This window comes from Eptesicus fuscus, chromosome 23, assembly GCF_027574615.1.
Source record: "Eptesicus fuscus isolate TK198812 chromosome 23, DD_ASM_mEF_20220401, whole genome shotgun sequence".
NCBI lineage: Eukaryota > Metazoa > Chordata > Mammalia > Chiroptera > Vespertilionidae > Eptesicus > Eptesicus fuscus.
In genome coordinates this window covers 1,787,266-1,809,330 of record NC_072495.1, presented here as the reverse complement: position 1 = coordinate 1,809,330, position 22,065 = coordinate 1,787,266, and the positions used below count along the sequence as shown (strand labels likewise).

The 22,065-nt window shown below is 51.6% G+C and overlaps 1 protein-coding gene across 1 annotated transcript in view; it reads left to right on the top strand.

Moving 5' to 3' along the window:
* Nucleotides 1–22,065, top strand: part of TECTA (tectorin alpha) — a 108,844-nt gene that overhangs the window by 23,100 nt on the left and 63,679 nt on the right. The window contains exons 7-10 of the mRNA XM_054712357.1: nt 3,600–4,170; nt 7,363–7,955; nt 9,235–9,808; nt 14,859–15,460. Coding sequence (XP_054568332.1) covers nt 3,600–4,170; nt 7,363–7,955; nt 9,235–9,808; nt 14,859–15,460 — 2,340 coding nt within the window. The remainder of the gene's footprint in view (nt 1–3,599; nt 4,171–7,362; nt 7,956–9,234; nt 9,809–14,858; nt 15,461–22,065) is intronic.

The window sequence follows — 22,065 nt, the reverse complement described above, 5'->3', positions numbered from 1 at the left end:
GCCTTGGTGTGTGTGGGCATGACCAAACTACACATCAAGGTTGGTTACACCAGCACTGAGCATGTGGGCAGATCAGCAAAAGTGCCAAGACACCCGAGATCTGCCTACACCTGCCTTGCTGCCGGCTACCTGTTTGGCTCGGTCACTAAAAGAGCTTCTGGTGGAATTCGAGGTCCCCGGTGCAGGTTCTCAGTGAGTCACCAGACGGGGTGAGTGGTGTTCACCAAACTGATACAAGCTCAAGCTCAGTGCAAGTGCTGGTTCTGAGACCACTCAGCCAAAGTCCCAGGGGGCACCCAGTCCAGCTGCTGCCTGCCATGTGCCCACAGACCTTTGTGCTGGGGCAGGGAGTCATCAGGGTGATGCCAACAGAGTTAATCAGGCTCAAACAGACTGAGATTTAGCCAGGTGAAGGGAGGCTCTGCATCCGTCAGGTGAGGAAGGAAATATGATGGCCTCTATCCTGGAGTTACTTAGCTCGGCCTGTCCCAGATTCCCCCAGGAGTCCTAGGCTGGTAGGGCAGTGCTACCAGGAGTCTTGAGGGTGTGGCTAGTGGATCTTTCCAGAGGGTGAGGTGCAGATGAGGCTTCGGGAAAGGTGGGGGGGTGGCCCCTGCCCCACAGCCACACAACTCAGTCCGTCTTGGATTTGTACAGACCTCCTGGGCAACCCATGCTCAGCAGGGTGTGGTGACCAGGAGTCGGGAGGGTGGAGCTAACAGATCTCCCATGAAGGGCAGGTGCCAGTCAGCTTCACGGGAAAGTGAAGAGAAAGCCCACCACCCCAAAGCCACACTACTCACTCACTGACACCCCTTGAGTCTGTCCTGATCTCTACACCTTGGCCCAGGCAACTGACTCCTCAGCAGGGCACACGCTCTGTAGGGTGGGGCGAGAGGGAGTTGAGGGGGTGGGGCTATGGCAGACCCCAGGCTGACGCTGCAAGAAGGGGAGTGTTCCACCCAAGAAAGTTGGTGTCCGTGGGGTGGGAGAGGGACTCAGCACTGGGATCCTGGTGGCCGTCCCTTCAGCTCTCTCCCCAGAGCCACAACCTGCAGTCTTTCTTTACAAGACTCTAGTCTGCTTCTCCCTGAGCCCAAGGTGAGTGGCTGCAAATGAGATTTTGTGCACTGGCCCTTTAAAAGGCTACCTGTGTCTCTAGCAGACTCCCCTCTCTCCCTGGAAATCCAAGTTTTTTGGGTTTCATTTCTGTGGGATTTTGTTGGTTTTAAAACACAGTTTTAAAGGCACTCCAAGGCCTGTTTCCAGCACAGAAGCCTGAGCCATTTTCTAAACATGGAAGTCAGATCACGTTGATCTTTTGCTCTAGGCACCCTCTTGACTTCCTCTTGCTCAGTCAAAGCTGAGGTCTTCACAGGAGCTGAATGGCTCTGCCTGTTCTGGCTGCTCTTCTCTCTCTGGCATTATCTGCCATTGCCTTGCTCTCTCCATTACTGTCACACTGGCCCCTGAGCCCGGGGAGCCCCTGCACGTCCCCCTCAGGGCCTGGCTGTCCACTCTTTTTTTTTTTTTTGGCATTTTTTTTTTACCGAGGTATTATATGTGTACATATCTTACCATTGCCCCCCCCACACCCATACATGCCCTCACCCCCCAGAGTTTTGCGTCCATTGTTTATGCTTATATGCATGCATACAAGTCCTTCGTTTGATTTCTTATCTCCCCCACCTCTCCCTAACCTGCCCCTGTAATTTGATAGTCTGTTTGATGCTTTACTGTCTCTGTATCTATCTTTTTATTCATCAGTTTATAATGTTATGTATTATCCACAAATGAGTGAGATCATGTGGTATTTTTCTTTCATTGACTGGCTTATTTCACTTAGCATAATCTTCTCCAATTCCATCCAGGTTGCTGCAAATGATGAGAATTCCTTCTTTCTTATAGCAGCATAGTATTCCATTGTGTAGATGTACCACAGTTTTCCGATCCAGTCATCTGCTGATGGGCACCTAGGCTGTTTCCAAATCTTAGCTATTGTAAATTGTGCTGCTATGAACATAGTGGTGCATATATCCTTTCTGATTGATGTTTCTAGTTTCTTCGGATATATTCCCAGGAGTGGGATTACTGGGTCAAATGGGAGTTCCATTTTCAGTTTTTTGAGGAAACTCCATACTGTTCTCCACAGTGGCTGCACCAGTCTGCATTCCCACCAGCAGTGCACAAGGGTTCCTTTTTCTCCGCATCCTCGCCAGCACTTGTCGTTTGTTGATTTGTTGATGACAGACATTCTGACAGGTGTGAGATGGTACCGCATTGTTGTTTTGATTTGCATCTCTCGGATAATAAGTGCTTTGAGCATGTTTTCATGTGTCTCTTGGCCTTCCTTCTGTCTTCTTTTGAAAATATTCTGTTTAGGTCTGTTGCCCATTTTTTTATTGGATCATGTCCACTCTTCATGAGCCACTTCCACCCCAGGTGACAGCATGGTTTGCTTCCTCATCTCAGATGTCCCTTTCCCAGCGAAGTCTTCCCTGACGACCCTATTTGAAATTAGAAACCCTCTTTCCTACTACCTTTGACCCCCGTTCCCTGCTTTATTTCCTGCAGAACATTTTTCTGCCATACTTATATATTTTTCCTATTTATTTTGTTTGCTGTTGGTCTCTTCAACTGAAATATAAGCTATAAGCTCCACGATGAGGGATTTCCACCTGTTGGTAACCCCCGGCTCTTAGGACAGGGCTTAGTACCCAGAAAAGGCCGAGTCGGTATGTGCTGAGTGAGTGGGCCACGCCCCCGTCTCCAGCCTCATTTCTGTCCACCCCTTCTCTCTGCAGCCCAGTAACACCCCATGTCCGCCCCACCTGCCTTTATTCTTTTGTCCCAGAATTCCCTGCCCCCACCCTTCCTTTGGCTACTTCTGTTTATCTTTAAAGATCCAGGTTAGACTTGATTGCAACTGGAAAGCTTTCTATGACTTCCCCAGGCTGGATTACGTGTTGACACACACTTCAAACCGTGTATTATAAATACCATTCCTGGCCCTCTTCCCCCGGGGACAGCGCTCGGGAGAGGCAGGGCAATCACCTTTTTATTCCTTATTTCTCAACACCTAACATAGTGCTCACGTTTGTTGTTGTTGAATAATTCTGATGCCAGGAAGTGACAGGGCAAAACACTTGGAAAATAACACCGGGGCAGTCTCGACACTCAAGGGGGGAGCAGTTTCCAGCACGCCGTCCGCGGGGGGAGGCCGGAGTGCTGAGTGCACGAGGGCAGAACGGACAATGGTGACTTCAGCTGGATTTAAAGATGGGCTTTAGAGGGACCAAGAGGGAACACGAGGCAGCTAGTCTTTCAGGAAGAGCCCTGGAGCTAGCTAGCCCTGGAGCGAGCGGGAAGAGGGACAGCCACCTGGACCCAGGAGTCCGGAGTGGCACTAGCAATGCGCGCCTGTCGCAGCTTCAGGGACGCCCAGTGCTCAGCTGGCCCACGCCAGCGGGCCTCGAGGGTTCCCAGGCAGTGGGGCACCGTGCTCCCTGCGGCGCTGAGTCACTGCCTTCCCTCCTGACACGCTGGAACCATGGCCCGGCCCCGGCTCACCTGCCTTTTGCTGTCATTGTTGTTGGCAGGTGAATGATCTGGTGACTTCTTTGCCCATCACCTTAGACTTGGGGGCCGTGAAAATCTACCAGAGTGGCATGTCCACGGCCGTGGAAACAGACTTTGGGCTCTTGGTGACGTTCGATGGCCAGCACTACGCCTCCATCTCCATCCCCGGCTCCTACACCAACTCCACGTGCGGGCTCTGTGGGAACTACAACAAGAACGCGCTGGACGACTTCCTCCGCCCGGACGGCAGGCCGGCCATGTCCGTGCTGGATCTGGGAGAGAGCTGGCGCGTCTACCACGCCGAGTGGCTGTGCGACTCGGGCTGCGTGGACAACTGCACGCAGTGCGACGCGGCCACCGAGGCCCTGTACTTCGGCCCCGACTACTGCGGCTTCCTCAACAAGACGGACGGGCCCCTGTGGGAGTGCGGCACCGTGGTGGACCCCACGGCCTTCGTGCACAGCTGCGTGTATGACCTGTGCAGCGTGAGGGACAACGGGACTCTCCTCTGCCAAGCCATCCAGGCCTATGCCCTCGTGTGCCAAGCCCTCGGCATTCCGATCGGAGACTGGCGCCTCCAGACTGGGTGTGGTAAGCTGACGTCCCATCCCTAGGAGGGTAGGGAGAGGGGTCCTGGGAAACCTCCTTGCTAGGAGAGATTGTCCGACAGTGGAGGAGAGGTTGAAATATCACAAATTATAAAGAATGAACTGGCCCTGGCCGGTGTGGCTCAGTGGATAGAGCGTCGGCCTGCAGACCAAAGGATCCGGGTTTGATTCCGGTCAAGGGCACGTGCCTCGGTTGCAGGCTCCTCCCCGGCCCAGGCCCTGGTCAAGGCACGTGCAAGAGGAATCGATCGATGTGTTTCTCTCACGTCGATGTTTCTGTCTTTCCCTCTCTCTCCCACTCTCCCTAAAACTCAATGGAACATATCCTCAGGTGAGGATTAACAACAAAAAGAATGAGCTGTGACAGGATCTTTACTGTACCCCACCTGGCGTTCCAGCCACAAACTGCTGGTCAGCATAGACGGCCTGGGGACAGGAAAGGTGAGGCAGGGTGCCAGGCGGGGGAGGCCCTGCAGCAGGGGGGCCTCAGGGGCCAGCAGGGGGGGGTTCAGAGGTGCGTGGCTGTTGAGTACAGGCAGACATTGGCCGTGTGATGGAAACCAGCCTTTGCTACAGGGACGCACTCCCCAGAGGACCAACAGCCTTTGTCCCTGGCTCGCTCTCCCCCACGTTCAGCCCCTTTAGTTTCGTGTCAGCTGACCTGCTGCTGCTGCTGGAGGAAGTGATGCGAGGGGAAGCGGGCAGACCAGGGAAAAGCCCTTTTCTGAAATGCCTGCGGTGAGGCCGAGCCCCAGCCGCGTGGGGAGCCGTTTCCTGGGAACCATCCTTTTGGATTAAGCATTTTGGACCCTTTAGTTACCTCGTTATTTTTTCTTCTTGCCCACTCAAACCCCTCCTTCTTTTCCTAGTTATGCAAACTTTTAGAACAAGCAAACAGAGACAAGCGACTTGGAATTTTGTTTCTTTCCTGGTCCTTGGTTTTCTCCATATGAGTAAACAGAAAATTATAATCCATGCATTTGAGAGTGCTACCGAGGTGAGAAGATTAAAAATTTAAGTTCCAAGGCCAGAGTGAGATTTTTATTCCACCAGTATGGGTTGAATTCACATAAATCACCATGTATGAGATTCATTTCTTTGTGTACCGGTCACACTACTAAGACAGAGTGTATTTCTTTTCTTTGCAACTGACCAGTTTATTATGTCTGGAGCATCCAAATTCCAATTAAACTTAAATTGAATTTGGCTTTTCTTTGATCCTTTTATAGTCCAAGAGCATCCAAACTGCCAACTAAATTGCCTATAATGACTATTTTGTCCAGTGGTACCACTTTCCACATCTCTCTCTCTCTCTCTCTCTCTCTCTCTCTCTCTCTCAATCTCTCTCTCTCTCCTCTCTCTCTCTCTCTTCCCGCCACCTTCATTCTCTCTCCCTCTCCCTCTTTCTAACGTCAGCAGGGGATGAATCATTTTTAATTAAGAGAGCTACACTGAGTGGCCAGATTATTATGATCTCTGAACGTATAATAATCTGGCCACTCAGAGTGTGTGTGTGTGTGTGTGTGTGTGTGTGTGTGTATGTGTATGTATATATTATATATATATTAGAGGTCCGGTGCATGAATTCGTGCATGGGTGGGGTCCGGCCAGCCTGGCCAGGGGGAGGGGACATGGGCAGTTGGCCGGCCTGCCTGCTGGTCGGACTCCTGGTCGAGGGGACAATTTGCATATTAGCCTTTTATTATATAGGATATACACTGAGTGGCCAGATTGTTATGCGTTCAGAGATCATAATCATCTGGCCACTCCGTGTAGTTTATCAGGCCCTCGAGCCCCTGCATGTTGGAATCAACCCAATCCAAACATTCTCACGGACTCTGATGTCCTTAAGTAAGAACAGACCGTTTCTAAGGCCAGCGGGGCCGTCAGACGGCACCTGGTTCTAGTTCCGGCCCAGACACAATCTGTTCGGATGGCCAGGCTCCTCCTCATTCCCCATGTTCCAGAGGGTTCATGTTCGCAATCTTCTTTGGTCTCTTAGAAATTTGATGTTTTCAAATTACTTCTCTAACAGTTACTTTTTTCATTTCTCCTACAATTTGAATGCATTTCCTCCTAAGAATGGGCCATGCCCTTTAAAACCAGAACAACTTATATGCCCATCAGCTGAAGATCTTAAAATAGCTTACTGGTTGTAGGTCACCAAACCTATGTTGAATAACCTACAGTCTGGTTAGTCCATAACCTGCCGTTTAATCTCAGCCAAGATGGTGGGATGAGAGCCGAAGTCCACACGTCCGTCCCCAGGCTCCATGGTTATCAGGGAAGCAGCCGAGTTTGCTTCCACAGACACAGCCTCCAGCTTCTCTCCCACTCGGCCCTCGTTCTGGGAGTGAAGTGGCAGGAGTGCTTTTCCTCCAGGCTCCTGCGCATGCGGCTCCTGTGCATGTGGCTCCTGTGCATGCAGCTCCTGTGTATGCATGCGGCTCCTGTGCATGCGGCTCCTGTGTATGCATGCGGCTCCTGTGCATGCATGTGGCTCCTGTGTATGCATGTGGCTCCTGTGCATGCGGCTCCTGTGTATGCATGCGGCTCCTGTGCATGCATGTGGCTCCTGTGTATGCATGCGGCTCCTGTGTATGCATGTGGCTCCTGTGTATGCATGTGGCTCCTGCAATGCGGCTCCTGTGTATGCATGCGGCTCCTGTGTATGCATGCGGCTCCTGTGTATGCATGCGGCTCCTGTGTATGCATGCGGCTCCTGTGTATGCATGTGGCTCCTGTGTATGCATGCGGCTCCTGTGTATGCATGCGGCTCCTGTGTATGCATGTGGCTCCTGTGCATGCGGCTCCTGTGTATGCATGCGGCTCCTGTGCATGCGGCTCCTGTGCATGCGGCTCCTGTGCATGCGGCTCCTGTGCATGCATGTGGTTCCTGTTCATGCGGCTCCTGTGCATGCATGCGGCTCCTGTGCATGCATGCGGCTCCTGTGCATGTGGCTCCTGTATGTGAAGCTCCTGTGCATGCATGTGGCCCCTATGCATGCAGCTCCTGTGCATGTGTGTGGCTCCTGTGCACGCGGCTCGTGTTCATGCATGTGGCTCTTATGTGTGTGGCCCCTGTGCATGCGTGTGGCTCCTGTGCATGTGGCTCCTGGGATTAGCCCCTGGGTCACTGACCTTGCTGTCCTACTCTCTTCTCTCCCGACACCAGTGTCCACGGTGCAGTGCCCCAGCTTCAGCCACTACTCCGTGTGCACCAGCAGCTGCCCCGACACATGCGCGGACCTCACGGCCTCGCAGACCTGCGCCTCGCCCTGCACGGAGGGCTGTGAGTGCAACGATGGCTTCGTCCTCAGTGCCAGCCAGTGCGTCCCGCTGCACGAGTGCGGCTGCGACTTCGACGGCCGCTACTACACTCTGGGGGAGTTCTTCTGGGCCACGGCCAACTGCACGGTGCAGTGCCTGTGCGAGGAGGGCGGCGACGTGTACTGCTTCAACCGAACCTGCCGTGCCGACGAGGTGTGCACCGTGGAGCAGGGCCACCGCGGCTGCTTCCCCCGGCGCGAGACCGTGTGCCTGCTCAGCCAGGACCAGGTCCTGCACACCTTCGACGGCGCCGCCTTCGCCTTCCCCGCCGAGTTCTCCTACACGGTGCTCAGGACCTGCCCCGAGCAGCCCGAGTACCTGGAGATCGACATCAACAAGAAGAAGCCTGACGGAGGGCCCGGCTGGCTGCGAGGCCTCCGCATCCTGGTGGCCAACCAGGAGGTCAAGATCGGAGGGTTCGGGGCCGCGGAAGTCAAGGTAAGACCCCTGCTGCCCGAGGGTTCCTGGAGTCACAGGGCGGAGCGTGTTCTGTAGGTCTGCCTGTTTGCCTCTGACCGGGCGTGGATTCTAGAAAGTCAGTGACTCCAAAAACGCAAACATTGTCCACGTACGGGCACCTAATGGGTCCACTGGGTGGAAGGTGGAGTGAATTAGACAGATGTGGCAGGACCAGCTCCTCAGAACAGCAAACACTCACAGGACCTTTCCTGTGTGCCAAGCACTGTTCTAAGTGGTATCACATTTACTTATTTATTTAAAATATGTTTATTTCAGAGAGGAAGGGAGAAGGGAGAGAGAGAGAGAAACATCAATGATGACAGAGAATATTGACCGGCTGCCTCCTGCAGCCCCGCACTGGGGATCAAGCCTGCAACCCAGACACGCGCCCTGACGGGGAATCACACTGTGACCTCCTGGTTCACAGGTGGATGCTCAATCACGGAGTCATGCGGGCGGGCAGCAGTATCACATTTAATCCTATCAAGTGTATCTTATCATCTTCATTTTACAGATGAGGAAACTGAGGCACAGAGAGGTTTGGTAACTTCCTCAGGGACACACAGCCACAAGAGTCAAGCCCAGGCAGGCCCTGTCCTATACTGCCTCTCCTGCCTCTAACAGGAGTCATATGGGGTGATGCAAAGGGTGCACCACGGCACCCCTGGCCCCTCGGACCTGGTCTAAAACGCCCAGGATTAGGCATCTATACTTACAGATCGTTAGTTCTAGAAGGAATTTTAGGAATAATCTAGCGCGGCTCCTTGTTTCCACATAAGGATCCCAACAGACTACCTTAGAAATGGGGCCTCACAGGTACGCAGTGGCCGAGCTGGGAGGACAGGAGGGGTGGGGGAGCGGCTTCCTTCTCCGTCTGACATGCATTTCATAACATCACGTGACGTTTCTTTGGGAAACAAAAGTGGAAGCAGCTCGCACAGGACATAATCAAACACACCCACAGACGAAAAGGCCTGTGTGCTCCCTACGGTTCCTCCCTGTGGACACACTGCAGGGCCGGCGCAGTACAAGGACGGGCTGGTGGATGGACACAAGACAATCAGACACACACCACGTGCCCCAGGGCCGGGCACGGGCAAAGCAAGGCTTAAAGGGGGAGGAGGGAGCCGGGAGTGGGGAGAGGCAACGAAGGGACAAAGGTCCCCTGAGAGCCCAGCCTCCGGTCCGCGGGCTCCTGCGGGCCTGGTCCCCGCCGGCCCTGGCCTCGCGCGCGGCCCTGACGGGGCGGCCTTTGCAGGTGAACGGCCAGGAGGTGGAGCTGCCCTTCCTCCACCCGTCGGGGCGGCTGGAGGCGCGCCGGCTCCAGAACAGCACGGCGGTGGCGGCCCCGGGCGTGCTGAGCGTGCAGTACTGGGCGTCGGGGCTGCTGCAGGTGCGCCTGTCCACCGTCTACTTCAACTGCACCGGCGGCCTGTGCGGCTTCTTCAACGCCAACGCCAGCGACGAGTTCTGCCTCCCCAACGGCAAGTGCACGGACAACCTGGCCGTGTTCCTGGAGAGCTGGACCACCTTCGAGGAGATCTGCAACGGCGAGTGCGGCGACCTGCTCAAGGCCTGCGGCAACGACTCGGAGCTGCTCAAGCTCTACCGCGGCCGCGCGCGCTGCGGCGTCATCAACGACCCGTCCAACAGCTCCTTCCTCGAGTGCCACGGCGTGGTCAACGCCACCGCCTACTACCGCACCTGCCTCTTCCGCCTCTGCCAGAGCGGCGGCAACCAGTCCGAGCTCTGCGACGCCGTGGCCCGCTACGCCGGCGCCTGCAAGAACGCCGACGTGGAGGTGGGGCCCTGGCGCACCTACGACTTCTGCCGTAAGTGGGCGGGGCCGGCGGGGCGGGGGCGGGGCCGGCGGGGCGGGGGCGGGGCCGCTCTCGGCTCCTTCCTGCAGGGGGCGCTCCGGGGCCGTCAATGCCCGAGCACCTGCCCGAGGGGGACCTCACTGTCCTCGCGGTTCCTCCCTCAGCTGTGTGCAGTCACACAGCCGCTCTGCACGGTGAGCCCGGACCACCTTGGTTGTGGTTAATCCTCTCCTGAGCATGTTGTCCGGTTGGCTCCCGGGAGAGTGGAAGAGGGAAATACTGACGGAGACACACATCGATGGGTTGCCTCTTGCACGGCCCCAACCAGGGCCTGGGCCGGGGGGAGCCTGCAGCTGAGATACGTGCCCTTGGTTGGAATCGAACCCGGGACCTTTGGTCTGCAGACCGACGCTCTATCCACTGAGCCACACCGGCCAGGGCACGATAAGCCACCTTTTGGCTGGCGGTTTTATCCCGCAGAGCACCGGCCCTGTCCGAGGACCACGCTTTGTGGTGGTTCGCGTGGTGCCTGCTCTCTTGGCAGAGAGGCCCAGGGCGTTGCAATAGGGTGGCCATCAGGCTATCTCGGGGCAGAGAGAGCTGCTCCCCGGGGCGCACTTGACAATGGCTATTAGGAGAGCCTCACATGCTGGTCCCCTGAGGCCCTGGCCCCTCTCAGCGGGCAGTGGCTGGAATGGTAGCAGTTAGAACAATTGTGGGAGCACCCACACCAGCCACTCTTGGTTATGTGGGAGCCACTGGGAGGAGTCAGGTGGGAAAATGGGAGGAGTGCCTGGGAGGGTGGAGCCGGCCTGGGGCACCGCCCCTCCCCGCCCCCCCTTTCTCACCCAAAAGCTGGGCCCTGAACCAGAACCAACGCCACTGTTAAGATCCCATCCTCTGCATTTCTTTATTTCTTTCCGTTTTAATCCTTCCTACCTAGGCTTGTATATTTTTAAAATTTTTATTTTGAAATAATCTCAAAGTTACAGAAAAGTTGCAAGAATGTGTGTATACCTTACACCAGTCGAACCTAGTGTCAGCCCGTGTGCTTTCCATTCTCTCTCTCTCTCTCTCCACTTGAAAATAAGTTGCCTGCAGCATGCCCTTTTGTCCTAAATAATTCAGTGTTATTTCCTTACAATAAAGAACCTCATTTACAGAATCACCGTTAGGAAAGTTAATGTTGATATCACAATTTAACACCCACGTTTCCGTTTTAAAAATCGGCCCAGTGATGTGCTTGATGCTCTTTGACCCCTCGGTGCAGCCCCAGTCCAGGACCGCGTGTCGCCTTCAGTTTCCGTGTCCCTTTCGTGTCCGTTCCTCTGGAGCGAAGCTTCGTTTGCCTTTCCCGACATTGTCACTTTTAAAGGACACAGCCTCCCCCTCCCAAAAGGGGAATGGCCCCCCCGGGCTTGGTATTTCCTCGTGGTGGGGTCCTGCTGTGGTCCCCACACAGACCCTGCACTGCGGCGTGCTGTGCGTTTCTTCCAGCATCACCTCCCACCAGGGCGCACTGTTCGCCCTCTCCCGTGGGTGACAGCAGATTGATACCCTGGTGTGGTCAGACGTCTCTACTCTGTGGTCATTATGTTTTTTCTCTTTCAAATCATGAGCCATCTGTGAAGAGACACTAAGACCATGCAAGTATCCTGCATGTCACCACACCCCTCGCCTTTCAGTGTGTATCAGTCGGTAGCCATGGTTACTAATGGATGGTTTCCAGCTCCATCCTGCCCTCCTTCTCTCTGTCTGCCTTTCATCCATCCATCCATCCATCCATCCATCTGCTTGTCTCTAAGAGGCATCTGTCTCTCTTATCAATATAGATACACAGATCTCTGATTCTCTTAATAATTCATATCTCATATTGCATCTGTCAGTAACTTTTCTGTTAAAACTGTTCCATTCTCGGCCTGTGGGAGTCCCTCATGTTGCCTCCGATATCCTTGGGGCATGCCTCATTAATTTCCTTACTTTCTGGCATAAAAAATATTCCACACTCATCTCTGAACCGCCCCAGTCCCAGACTAGAATCTGCCATTAGTCCAAGAAGCCCGATTCCTTGTGGGGGGAATGTTTTAGAAAACAAGATCCCGGTGAGGCTTACCCATTGCTATTGGAGTATTCTGGCTTTATCTCCAAGCCTTTCAACAGAGATATCTTAGAGCTAAGAACTAACACACACACACACACACACACACACACACACACGCACACACACACGCGCGCGCGCACACACACGCGCGTGCACACACACATGCACACACGCACACGCACATGCACACATCTCTGCGTAAACCTCTGGTTTCGGAGCTTTGGCCACTGGAGGTGCACAGGCCGTGTTTGGCGGCTGCAGCCTCGGGAAAGGGTAGAGCCGGCGCGCCTTCCCCGCACTTGGGAGGAGCTGGTAGCAGATGCTGGGAGTCCTGACGCTGGAATTCTGGGCGCATGCTCTTTCCATAAAGCCGCCTACAGGGGAAGGGTTCCAGGGTTCCCACTGACCAGCACATCTAGTCGAACCTTCTCACACGCCCAAGCCTTCCTTTTCACCCACTTCCTCCTGCCCCTCTGTGCTGTCTCCAGCTTATCTAAGCCGCTCTCTGTTCTTGCTCCAGTCCGCACAGCATGGACTTGCGGATCTGCCCCAGGCCAAGGGCGCGTCGCTGCCAGGCTGTGTCCTGTTAGACAGGAGCTCCCACCCGGCAGGGGGTGCTCCTGGCCGCACTGTGTGTGAAGTAAGTGCAGCCGGAGGGTGAGGAGTTGTCCTTTCCCGGATCTGGTGGCTACTCACCACCCCTTAGCTGGGCCTGCAGCGCTGGAGGAGGCTCTGGGAAGCACCTCTTCTAGAGAGAGACCCACGTGGGACAGAAGCATGGCTTCTTGGGGCGAAAGGCCACGGTTCAAAGGAGAGATGTCCTGTAGCATGTCTCGTCCAGACCTGGGGACATGGGTCTGTTCGGGAGAACTGGAATGTCACCCTTGATTAAGCACATCTCTGGGTACTGGGGGGTTAACCTGGCAGGGTCTTGGAGAACGGGGGTGAGGTTTCCTTTGGATTTAGAGAGACACATCGACCAGCCCTCTTGTTGAAACAGCTCCCAGAGGCATTTCGGGGCCAGGGGATGTTTAGTACTTAACTGGGTCTATCCTGGGCTTGCAGACAGATCCAGACAACACGGTAAGTCACGAGCGTGACCATACAGATGTCATGTGATTTGCTGTCGCCATAAACCTGTAGTCAGTGTTACAGCATTCCTAAGCGAGAGACAAATGTGAAGATCCCTCTTACAGACGTATTTAGTCAGTGCTGAGCCCGCCTCAGCTCCGCGCTGTGTGGAGGGGTGGTCGGGGGTGCAGAGGCCTTCAGCCCGGGAAGGAGGAGGATTCTGTCAGCACCTAGTGCAGGGCTGCTGAGCTGGTGCTGTGGGCAGAGCGCTCATTGCGTTCAAGTTAATTCTCAAGTTCCCCTTCGTGTCCCTGGGTTCTGAGACACTTTGGAGGAGTAATCGTATGCACAAGAGCTCAAAAAAATTTCAACAGCAAGATCTTCTTCTCCTAGGAGGGCTGGGGACTCACACATGCTCTCACACACAGGCCTTTAGAGTACACAGACTGGTAGGTAGATTTCTTCTGTGCTCCCAGATTTGTCTCTGCCCCAGTCAAATTTTAACAAACTAAAATAATGCAGAGGATGGGAAGGTTACCTGAAACTTCACGATGAGTAGCATGTGCTGTTATTATTCTACGTGCTGAGCTCTGTGACTCAGAGACTTGCTCTATTACAGACGCTTCTGAGCAGAAGTGCAGGTTGAAATAAAGCGTGGAGAGTGGGTAGGGTTCGGCTTTGTGGAGGCCGCCCAGGGGCTGTCTAGGTGGGGAAGAGTGTGAGCAAGGGAGGTAGAGGTGACCATGTGCAGAAGGTGGGGAGGAGGTGAAAGAAGCCAGAGGCAGCAGATAAGAGAGATGAAAGGCAAAGAAGAAAAACAATTAAAGTAAAATTACCTTCACAAAGTCCACCCATAGTCAAAGGAAGTGCAAAGAAGGGAAAGGAACTTGAGACTCTACTGTGGACCTGTTGTATTCGCTTACTGATCCTCAGAACAGCTAGGAGCCCGTTGTCCTTCTTTAATAAAAGCAGAAGCTGAAGCTCAGAGGCAGATCCACAGCTTGCTCTGTCCAGGGTCTTTGAGCCAGGAGACTGAGCGCCGGGGATCCAGATTCGGTCTCTCCCCCGTACTTACTGGCAGATTAATCTAAGTCACTGAACTTCCGTCTCCTCATCTGTAAGGCAGGGTGATGAGACTTGCTTTATCTTCTTGGTGATTGGGAAAAGTTGCACTAAAGTGCCTAGGACAGCGCCTGGGATGTAGCAGGAGCCCAACACAGGCTCAGAGAGCTGAGTGCACTGAAGGAGCACATGGGTGCGGGGTTCACTGAGCCTTTGAGGACCCCAGATGAGGACGCTATGGCTTTTATCAAACTCACTGTGCTGACAAATAACAGAACACACACAGTTCACCCATACATGCACACATGTGTACATGCTCTCACGCCTGTTCACATACACATACACACATGCACCCACGCATACACACATGCGCATGCTCACACCCACATATGCACATGCTCACGTACACACTCACTAGCATATGCTCACACACATGCACACACTCACACACACATATATGCATGCATGCACTCACATATACACATGCACACATTCATATACACACATGCACTCACACCCACACACGCACATGCTAATGTACACACATACACGCATGCATGCATGCTCGTGTACACATGTATGTGCATGCTCACATACACATGCTCATGTGTGTGCACACACATACACATGTGCACTCACATATGCACATGCACTCGTGTACACACATGCAATGCTCTCATACACATACATATGTGCTCACATACACATGCTCACACATGCTGTCACACACATGCACACACACATGCACACATGCATGTTGATGAGTGCACCCACACTCTGTGACCTCTATCCCCTTCTCAAGCCTGCCTTCTCCTTGACCGCCTGCAGCTCTGGACTGCCCGGAGAACAGCCACTTTGAGGAATGCATGACGTGTACGGAGACCTGCGAGACGCTGGCCCTGGGCCCCGTCTGTGTGGACAGCTGCTCGGAGGGGTGTCAGTGCGACGAGGGCTACGCCCTGCAAGGCAGCCAGTGCGTCGCCCGCAGCGAGTGTGGCTGCAACTTCGAGGGGCACCAACTCGCCACAAACCAGACCTTCTGGGTGGACCTGGACTGCCAGATCTTCTGCTACTGCAACGGCACGGACAACAGCGTCCACTGCGAGACCGCCCCCTGCAAGGACGACGAGTACTGCATGGAGGAGGGCGGCCTGCACTACTGCCAGCCCCGCACCGATGCCTCCTGCATCGTCTCAGGCTACGGCCACTACCTGACCTTCGACGGCTACGCCTTCGACTTCCAGACCAGCTGCCCGCTCATCCTGTGCACCACGGGAAGCAGGCCGAGCGTAGACACAGTCCCCAAGTTCGTTGTCACGGCCAAGAACGAGGACCGGGACCCATCCCTGGCCTTGTGGGTCAAGCAGGTGGACGTGACCGTGTTTGGCTACAGCATAGTGATTCACAGGGCCTACAAGCACACTGTGCTGGTGAGTAGTCACAGGCCGGAGCCCGGGACGGGGTCGTGGGGACAGGAGGACAGGGTCCTGGGTCAGCAAGCCCGGCTGCGGCGGCACGAGGCTGGCTCAGAATCCAAGGAACACAGAGAGGACGCTAGCGCAGGAGGGGCGGGAGGTGCCGTCTCTGTCTTACAGACTGAGGAGGCTGCGCCTCGGAGAGGAAAAGGTCTTCCCGAGTCCCAGGTTCCTATGAGGCAGCAGCTCAGAAGGGGCACCTTTCGCGCTGTGGCCGCGTGTTGGGAAGAGCGCAGACCTCGATCCAAATGCCCCCGGCTCCATGGGTGCCCTGGGCGGCCACTCTGTCGGGCAAGGAGAACACGTGCTCCACACAGACTGGGCACCTAACGTGGCCCTGCTGTCGGCTCCCCCTCCTTCCCTCCTTCAGCACCAGATGATATTCGCCTGCTCTGGCCTCTGACCCCTCTCCCCGTCTCCCTCTTGGCTCTCAGGGGATTGGGGAGCTCAAGAGTCTTGCAAGCGTTCGGAGCCCTCGGGCTCTCCCCCGGGCCTGCTCACGAGGCCTTGGTCTCCTCCTTCTGCCCTCCCACCTTGTCATCCCTGGACCATGAGGGGAGGAGCCGCAGAACCTGAGAGTTCCGTGCACGCCTGGGCCCACCTAGGACCCCCACCTCAGCCAAGGCCTTGCTCTGGGCATCACTTGACACAAGCCAGCCCACAGCCTCTGGCTGAGCATTTTGGGGCGGAGTGGGGCGGGGGCTGGTTTAGGATGTTCGACTCTCTTCATTACCCTCATTCTTCCCCTAACAGCTGGTTACCATCTTCGTTGTAGCATTAATCATACTGTATTTTCTGTGCTGTTCCTCTCTAGCTCGCTCAGTTCTAACTGTGGACTTCTTGAGCGCAGGAGTCACACCTAAGGAATCTTTATGTCAAATGAAATGACAGCATTTGTCGAGTGAGTGAGTCTTCCAGGGCTCCTCTGGCTGTCACGTTGCTGCTGGTCACATTGACAGCGATCTGGGAGGTTAAATTGCCTCTGGGGCCATTCGAAATATATTGGATTCTTTGCTTTTAGCCACATAAGGTTTACAACAGCTGTCTGGACAGAGAAGCTGAGTACAGAACTTTCCTCTAACCCATTGTCGTCATATGTGTTAAACATGTCAGTCATTTTGCCCAAGTGACTTGACCTTTTCTCCTCATTTGATGTATCGCTACTCTTAGATTTATAATTTTTTATAAATTTATTTTTACTCTTACTTTTTACTTTTAAATTATAGTTTTCTGTCTATATTATTTTACGTTGGGTTTAGGTGTACAGCATACTGGTTAGAAATACTTCACCAAGTGTTCCCCCGATACTTCCTGCACCCACCTGGCGCCATACAGAGCTCTCACACTATGCCTGGCTGTCCCTGAGCTGAACTTTACACTCTCATGACTGTTCTGTAACTGCCAATCTCTACTTCGCAACCCCTCACCTGTCACCCAGCCCCACCCCCTCCTCTGGCAACTGCCAGTCGATTCTCTATGTGTGTTAGTTTGCTCCCTGTTTTTGTTCGTTGGGTTCCACAGTAAGTAAGTTCCTATGGTATTTGCCATTCTCTGACTCATTTCACTTACTGTAATGCCCTCTAGGTTCATCCATGCTGTCGCAAATGCTAACATTTTATTACTTTTTACCAGCAAGTAGTATTTCAGTATATATCTGTACCAGCACTTTTTTATCCACTTGTCTATTGATGGGCACTTGGGTTGCTTCCATATCTTGGCTATTGTAAATAACTCTGCAATGAATATAGGGGTGCACATATTCTGTCCGTGGGATACACATATATGCATTTAAGTTATGTGGTTAATCTCTTCCCGCCCACCCACCTCTGCCTTCCCTCTGAGATTTGTCCATCTGTTCCATGCTTCTACGTCTCAGAATCTGTTTTGTTCATCAGTTTATTTTGTTCTTTAGCTTCCACATATGAGTGAGATCATGTGATATTTGTCTTTCTCTGACTGACTTATGTCACTTAGCATGATATTCTCCAGGTTCCTCCATGCTGCCTTAAAGGGTAAGAGATTCTTCTTTTTTACCGCTGCATAGTATTCCATGGTGTACATGTACCACAGCTTTTTTATCCACTCATCTACTGATGGGCACTTGGGCTGTTTCCAGATCTTAGCTATGGTGAATTGTGCTGCTATGAACACAGGGGGGCATACATTCTTTCTGATGGGTGTTTCTGGTTTCTTAGGATATATTCCTAGAAGTGGGATCACTGGGTCAAATGGGAGTTCCATATTTAATTTTTTGAGGAAACTCCATAGTGGCTGCACCAGTCTGCATTCCCACCAGCACTGACTAGGTTCCTTTTTCTCCTCGCCGGCACTTGTCATTTGTTGATTTGTTGATGGTAGCCATTCTGACAGGTGTGAGGTGATACTTTATTGTCATTTTAATTTGCATCTCTCTGATGACCAGTGACTTTGAGCATTTTTTTTTCATATGTCTCTTGGCCGTCTGTATGTCCACTTTGGAGAAGGGTCTACTTAGGTCCTTTGCCTATTTTTCAATTGGATTGTTTGTCTTCCCTTTGTTAAGTTGTGTGAGTTCCTTACATATTGTGGATATTAACCCTTTATCAGATGTGTCATGGCAAATATGTTCTCCCAAAGAGTGGGCTCCCTTTTAACTTTGTTGATGGTTTATTTTGCTGTGCAGAAGCTTTTTAGTTTGATGTAGTCCCACTTGTTTATTTTTGCCTTTGTTTCCTTTGCCATAGGTCCGTGGTCGGCAAACTGCGGCTCAAGAGACACATGCGGCTCTTTGGCCCCTTGAGTGTGGCTCTTCCACAAAATACCAGGGTCTGGGCGAGTCTATTTTGAAGAAGTGGCGTTAGAAGAAGTTTAAGTTTAAAAAATTTGGCTCTCAAAAGAAATTTCAATCGTTGTACTGTTGATATTTGGCTCTGTTGACTAATGAGTTTGCCGACCACTGCCATAGGTGATGTAATCAGTGAAGATACTGCTATGTGAGATGTCTGAGATTTTGTTGCCTAGCTTCTCCTACGATTTTTATAGTTTCATGATTTACATTTAAGTCTTTTATCCATTTTGAGTTTATACTTGTGTGTGGTGTAAGTTGGTGGTCTAGCTTCATTTTTTTTGCATGTATCTGTTCAATTTTCCCAGCATCATTTATTGAAAAGACTGTCTTGACTCAATTGCATGCTCTTGCCTCCTTTGTCAAATTTTTTTTTTCTAATAAATCTTCATTGTTCAGATTATTACAGTTGTTCCTCCCCGCCCCGCCCGGCTCCCCTCCACCTGGTTCCCACCCCACCCTCTGCCCTTAACCCCCGCCCCACTGTCCTCATCCATAGATGTACGATTTTTGTCTAGTCTCTTCCCACACCCTCTTCCCCTCGAGAATTGTCAGTCCACTCCTTTTCTATGCCCCTGATCCTATTCTATTCACCAGTGTATTCTGTTCATCAGACTTTTTATTCACTTGATTTTTAGATTCACTTGTTGATAGATATGTATTAGTTGTCACTTTATTATTCATAATTTTTGTCTTTATCTTTTTCTTCTTCTTCCTCTTCTTAATGAATACCCTTCAGCATTTCATATAATACTGGTTTGGCAGTGATTAATTCCTTTAGCTTTTTCTTATCTGTGAAGCTCTTTATCTGACCTTCAATTCTGAATGATAGCTTTGCTGGGTAGAGTAATCTTGGTTGTAAGTTCTTGCTATTCATCACTTTGAATATTTCTTGCCACTCCCTTCTGGCCTTGCATAGTTTCTGTTGAGAAATCAGCTGACAGTCGTATGGGTATTCCCTTGTAGGTAACTGTTTTTCTCTTGCTGCTTTTAAGATTCTCTCTTTGTCTTTTGCCCTTGGCATTTTAATTATGATGTGTATTGGTGTGGTCCTCTTTGGATTCCTTTTGTTTGGGGTTCTCTGCGCTTCCTGGACTTATAAGTCTATTTCTTTCACCAGGTGGGGGAAGTTTTCGGTCATTATTTCTTCAAATAGGTTTTCTTTTAAAATATATATATTTTATTGATTTTTTACAGAGAGGAAGGGAGAGGGACAAAGAGCTAGAAACATCGATGAGAGAGAAACATAGATCAGCTGCCTCCTGCACACCCCCTACTGGGGATGTGCCCACAACCAAGGCACATGCCCTTGACTAGAATCGAACCTGGGACCCTTCAGTCCACAGGCCGACACTCTATCCACTGAGCCAAACCAGTCAGGGCATTCAAATAGGTTTTCAATATCTTGCTCTCTCTCTTCTTCTGGCACCTCATAATTCGGATGTTGGTATGCTTGAAGTTGTCCCAAAGGCTCCTTACACTATCTTCATATTTTCGGATTCTTTTTTCTTTTTGCTTTTCCGATTGAGTGTTTTTTGCTTCTTCATATTTCAGATCTTTGACTTGATTCTTGGGATCCTTTAGTCTACTGTTGGATCTCTGTATATTATTATTTATTTCAGTCAGTGTATGCTTAATTTCTAGTTGGTCCTTTTTCATATCCTTGAGGGTTTCACTAAATTAATCGGTGGTTTCTAGAAGATTCTTGAGTAACCTTATAACTGTGGTTTTGAACTGTATATCCAGTAGTTTGCTTTCCTCCATTTCTTTCATTTGTGACCTGTTTCTTTGTCTCTGTGTTTTGGCTGCTTCCCTGTGTTGATAGGGTGGCTTTGTGTGCTAGGTGTCCTATAGGGCCCAGTGGCTCAGCCTCCCCAGTCACCTGAGGTGGACACTCTTGGTGCACCCCTTTGTGGGCTGTGTGCACAGTCTTGTTGTAGTTAAGCCTTGATTGTTGTTGGTATCACTGAGAGGAATTGACCTCCAGGCCAATTGGCTGTGAGGATCAGTTGTGTCTATGATGGGAGATCTTCTGTGCTAGAGACACCTTTATTTGGCAAGACTTGCTTCAGTGGGGCTTTGGCACTCACTGAGTCTGCCCTTTGTGTGTGTCTCTTATGGATCTGAAGAGTTGTAGTCTGGATGGTCTCTCTCTGACCACTGGGTACACTGGCTCTTGAATCTCCAAGGAGAAAGGCCACCCAGCAGGAGCTATGGAAAGATGTGCAGATTCCTCCTCTTTGTTTGGGTTTGGAGGTGCCCAGATGAGGCCCAGCTGTGAAGCAATGCAAGCTGCTGTGGAGCCTTGGGCCTTCTTTTGGAGGCTCTGGGGCTCTCTGACCCAGCTGCAGTACGTTAGGTTTCAGATTGCAAAGGGCCAGGACATTTATATGCAAAAGCCTCTGCGCACAGCTTGGGTGGGGTTGTAAATTGGGTGGGCGGGGTCTCAGGAAATCACCAGGGCAGAGCAAACAGTAATGGCTGACTGTCAGCCCTGTCTGGAAGAGGTCCTGTGTCTCTGTGTCCCACGGCACCGTGCAGGAACAATGATTGTTGCAAGCACCTCTGAGAGAAAGCCGCCCTCAAGTTCCGCCCATTGCCAGACAGTCCAGTTTCTCCCCGTGTGAGTCTGGGTTCCCAGAGTCTCGCCCAGAACTGGAGTTCAGAGCAGTCGGGAGCTTGTATCTCCCTCCCAATTGAAAAAGACAACAGCGTACCCCGTTGCCAGCCCTTTCCACGCATGCTCACGCCTCCGTACCTCTGCACTTCACTTCTGCACCTCTGCCCCTCCTCCGAGTCTCAGTGTGCTTTTCTCTTTCCTTCTAGTTGTATAATTTCCACTCAGCCAGCCTTCCCATGGTTTTGGATGATATCTGTTTTGTCTTTTAGTTGTAGTTTTGAAGTGGTTGTGCAAGGCAGCAAGTTCAGGTGTTTACCTATGCCGCCATCTTGGTTTCCCAGCCCTTTGTCAAATATTAACTGAGCATAATGGCTTGGGTCAATTTCTGGGGTCTCTGTCTTGTGCCAGTACCAGGCTGTTTTGAGTACAGTGGCTTTGTAGTATAACTTGACATCTGGTATTGTGATCCCTCCAACTTTATTCTTCTTTCTTAAAATTGCTGAGCTTATTTGGTTTCATATAAATTTTTGGAGTATTTCTTCTAGTTCTGTGAAATATGCTGTTGGTATTTTATAGGGATTGCATTGAATCTATAGATTGCTTTGGGTAGTATGGACATTTGAATAATGTTAATTCTGCCACATGATATATTCTTCCACTTGTTTATATCTTCCTCTATCTCTTTTTTCAATGTTCTGAAATTTTCTGAATACATATTTTTTACATCCTTGCTTAAGTTTATTCCTAAGTATCTTAATTTTTTGTTGCAATGGTAAATGGGATTGTTTGTTTAGTTTCTCTTTCTGAGAATTTATTATTGGTGTATAAAAATGCAACCAGTTTCTGGGTGTTAATTCTGTATCCTGCTACATTGCCAAGTTCATTTATTAAACCTGGTAGTGTTTTGGTGGCGTCTTTAGGATTTGCTATGTACAATAGCATGTCACTTACAAATAGTGACAGTTTTACTTCCTCCTTTCCAATTTGGGCGCCTTTTAGGTCTTCCCTTCTCTGATCTCTGTGGTTAAGACTTCCAGTGCTGTCCTATAGAATAAGATCCTAATATGCAAATCGACCGAGCTGCGGAATGACTGCTTGCTATGATGTGCACTGACC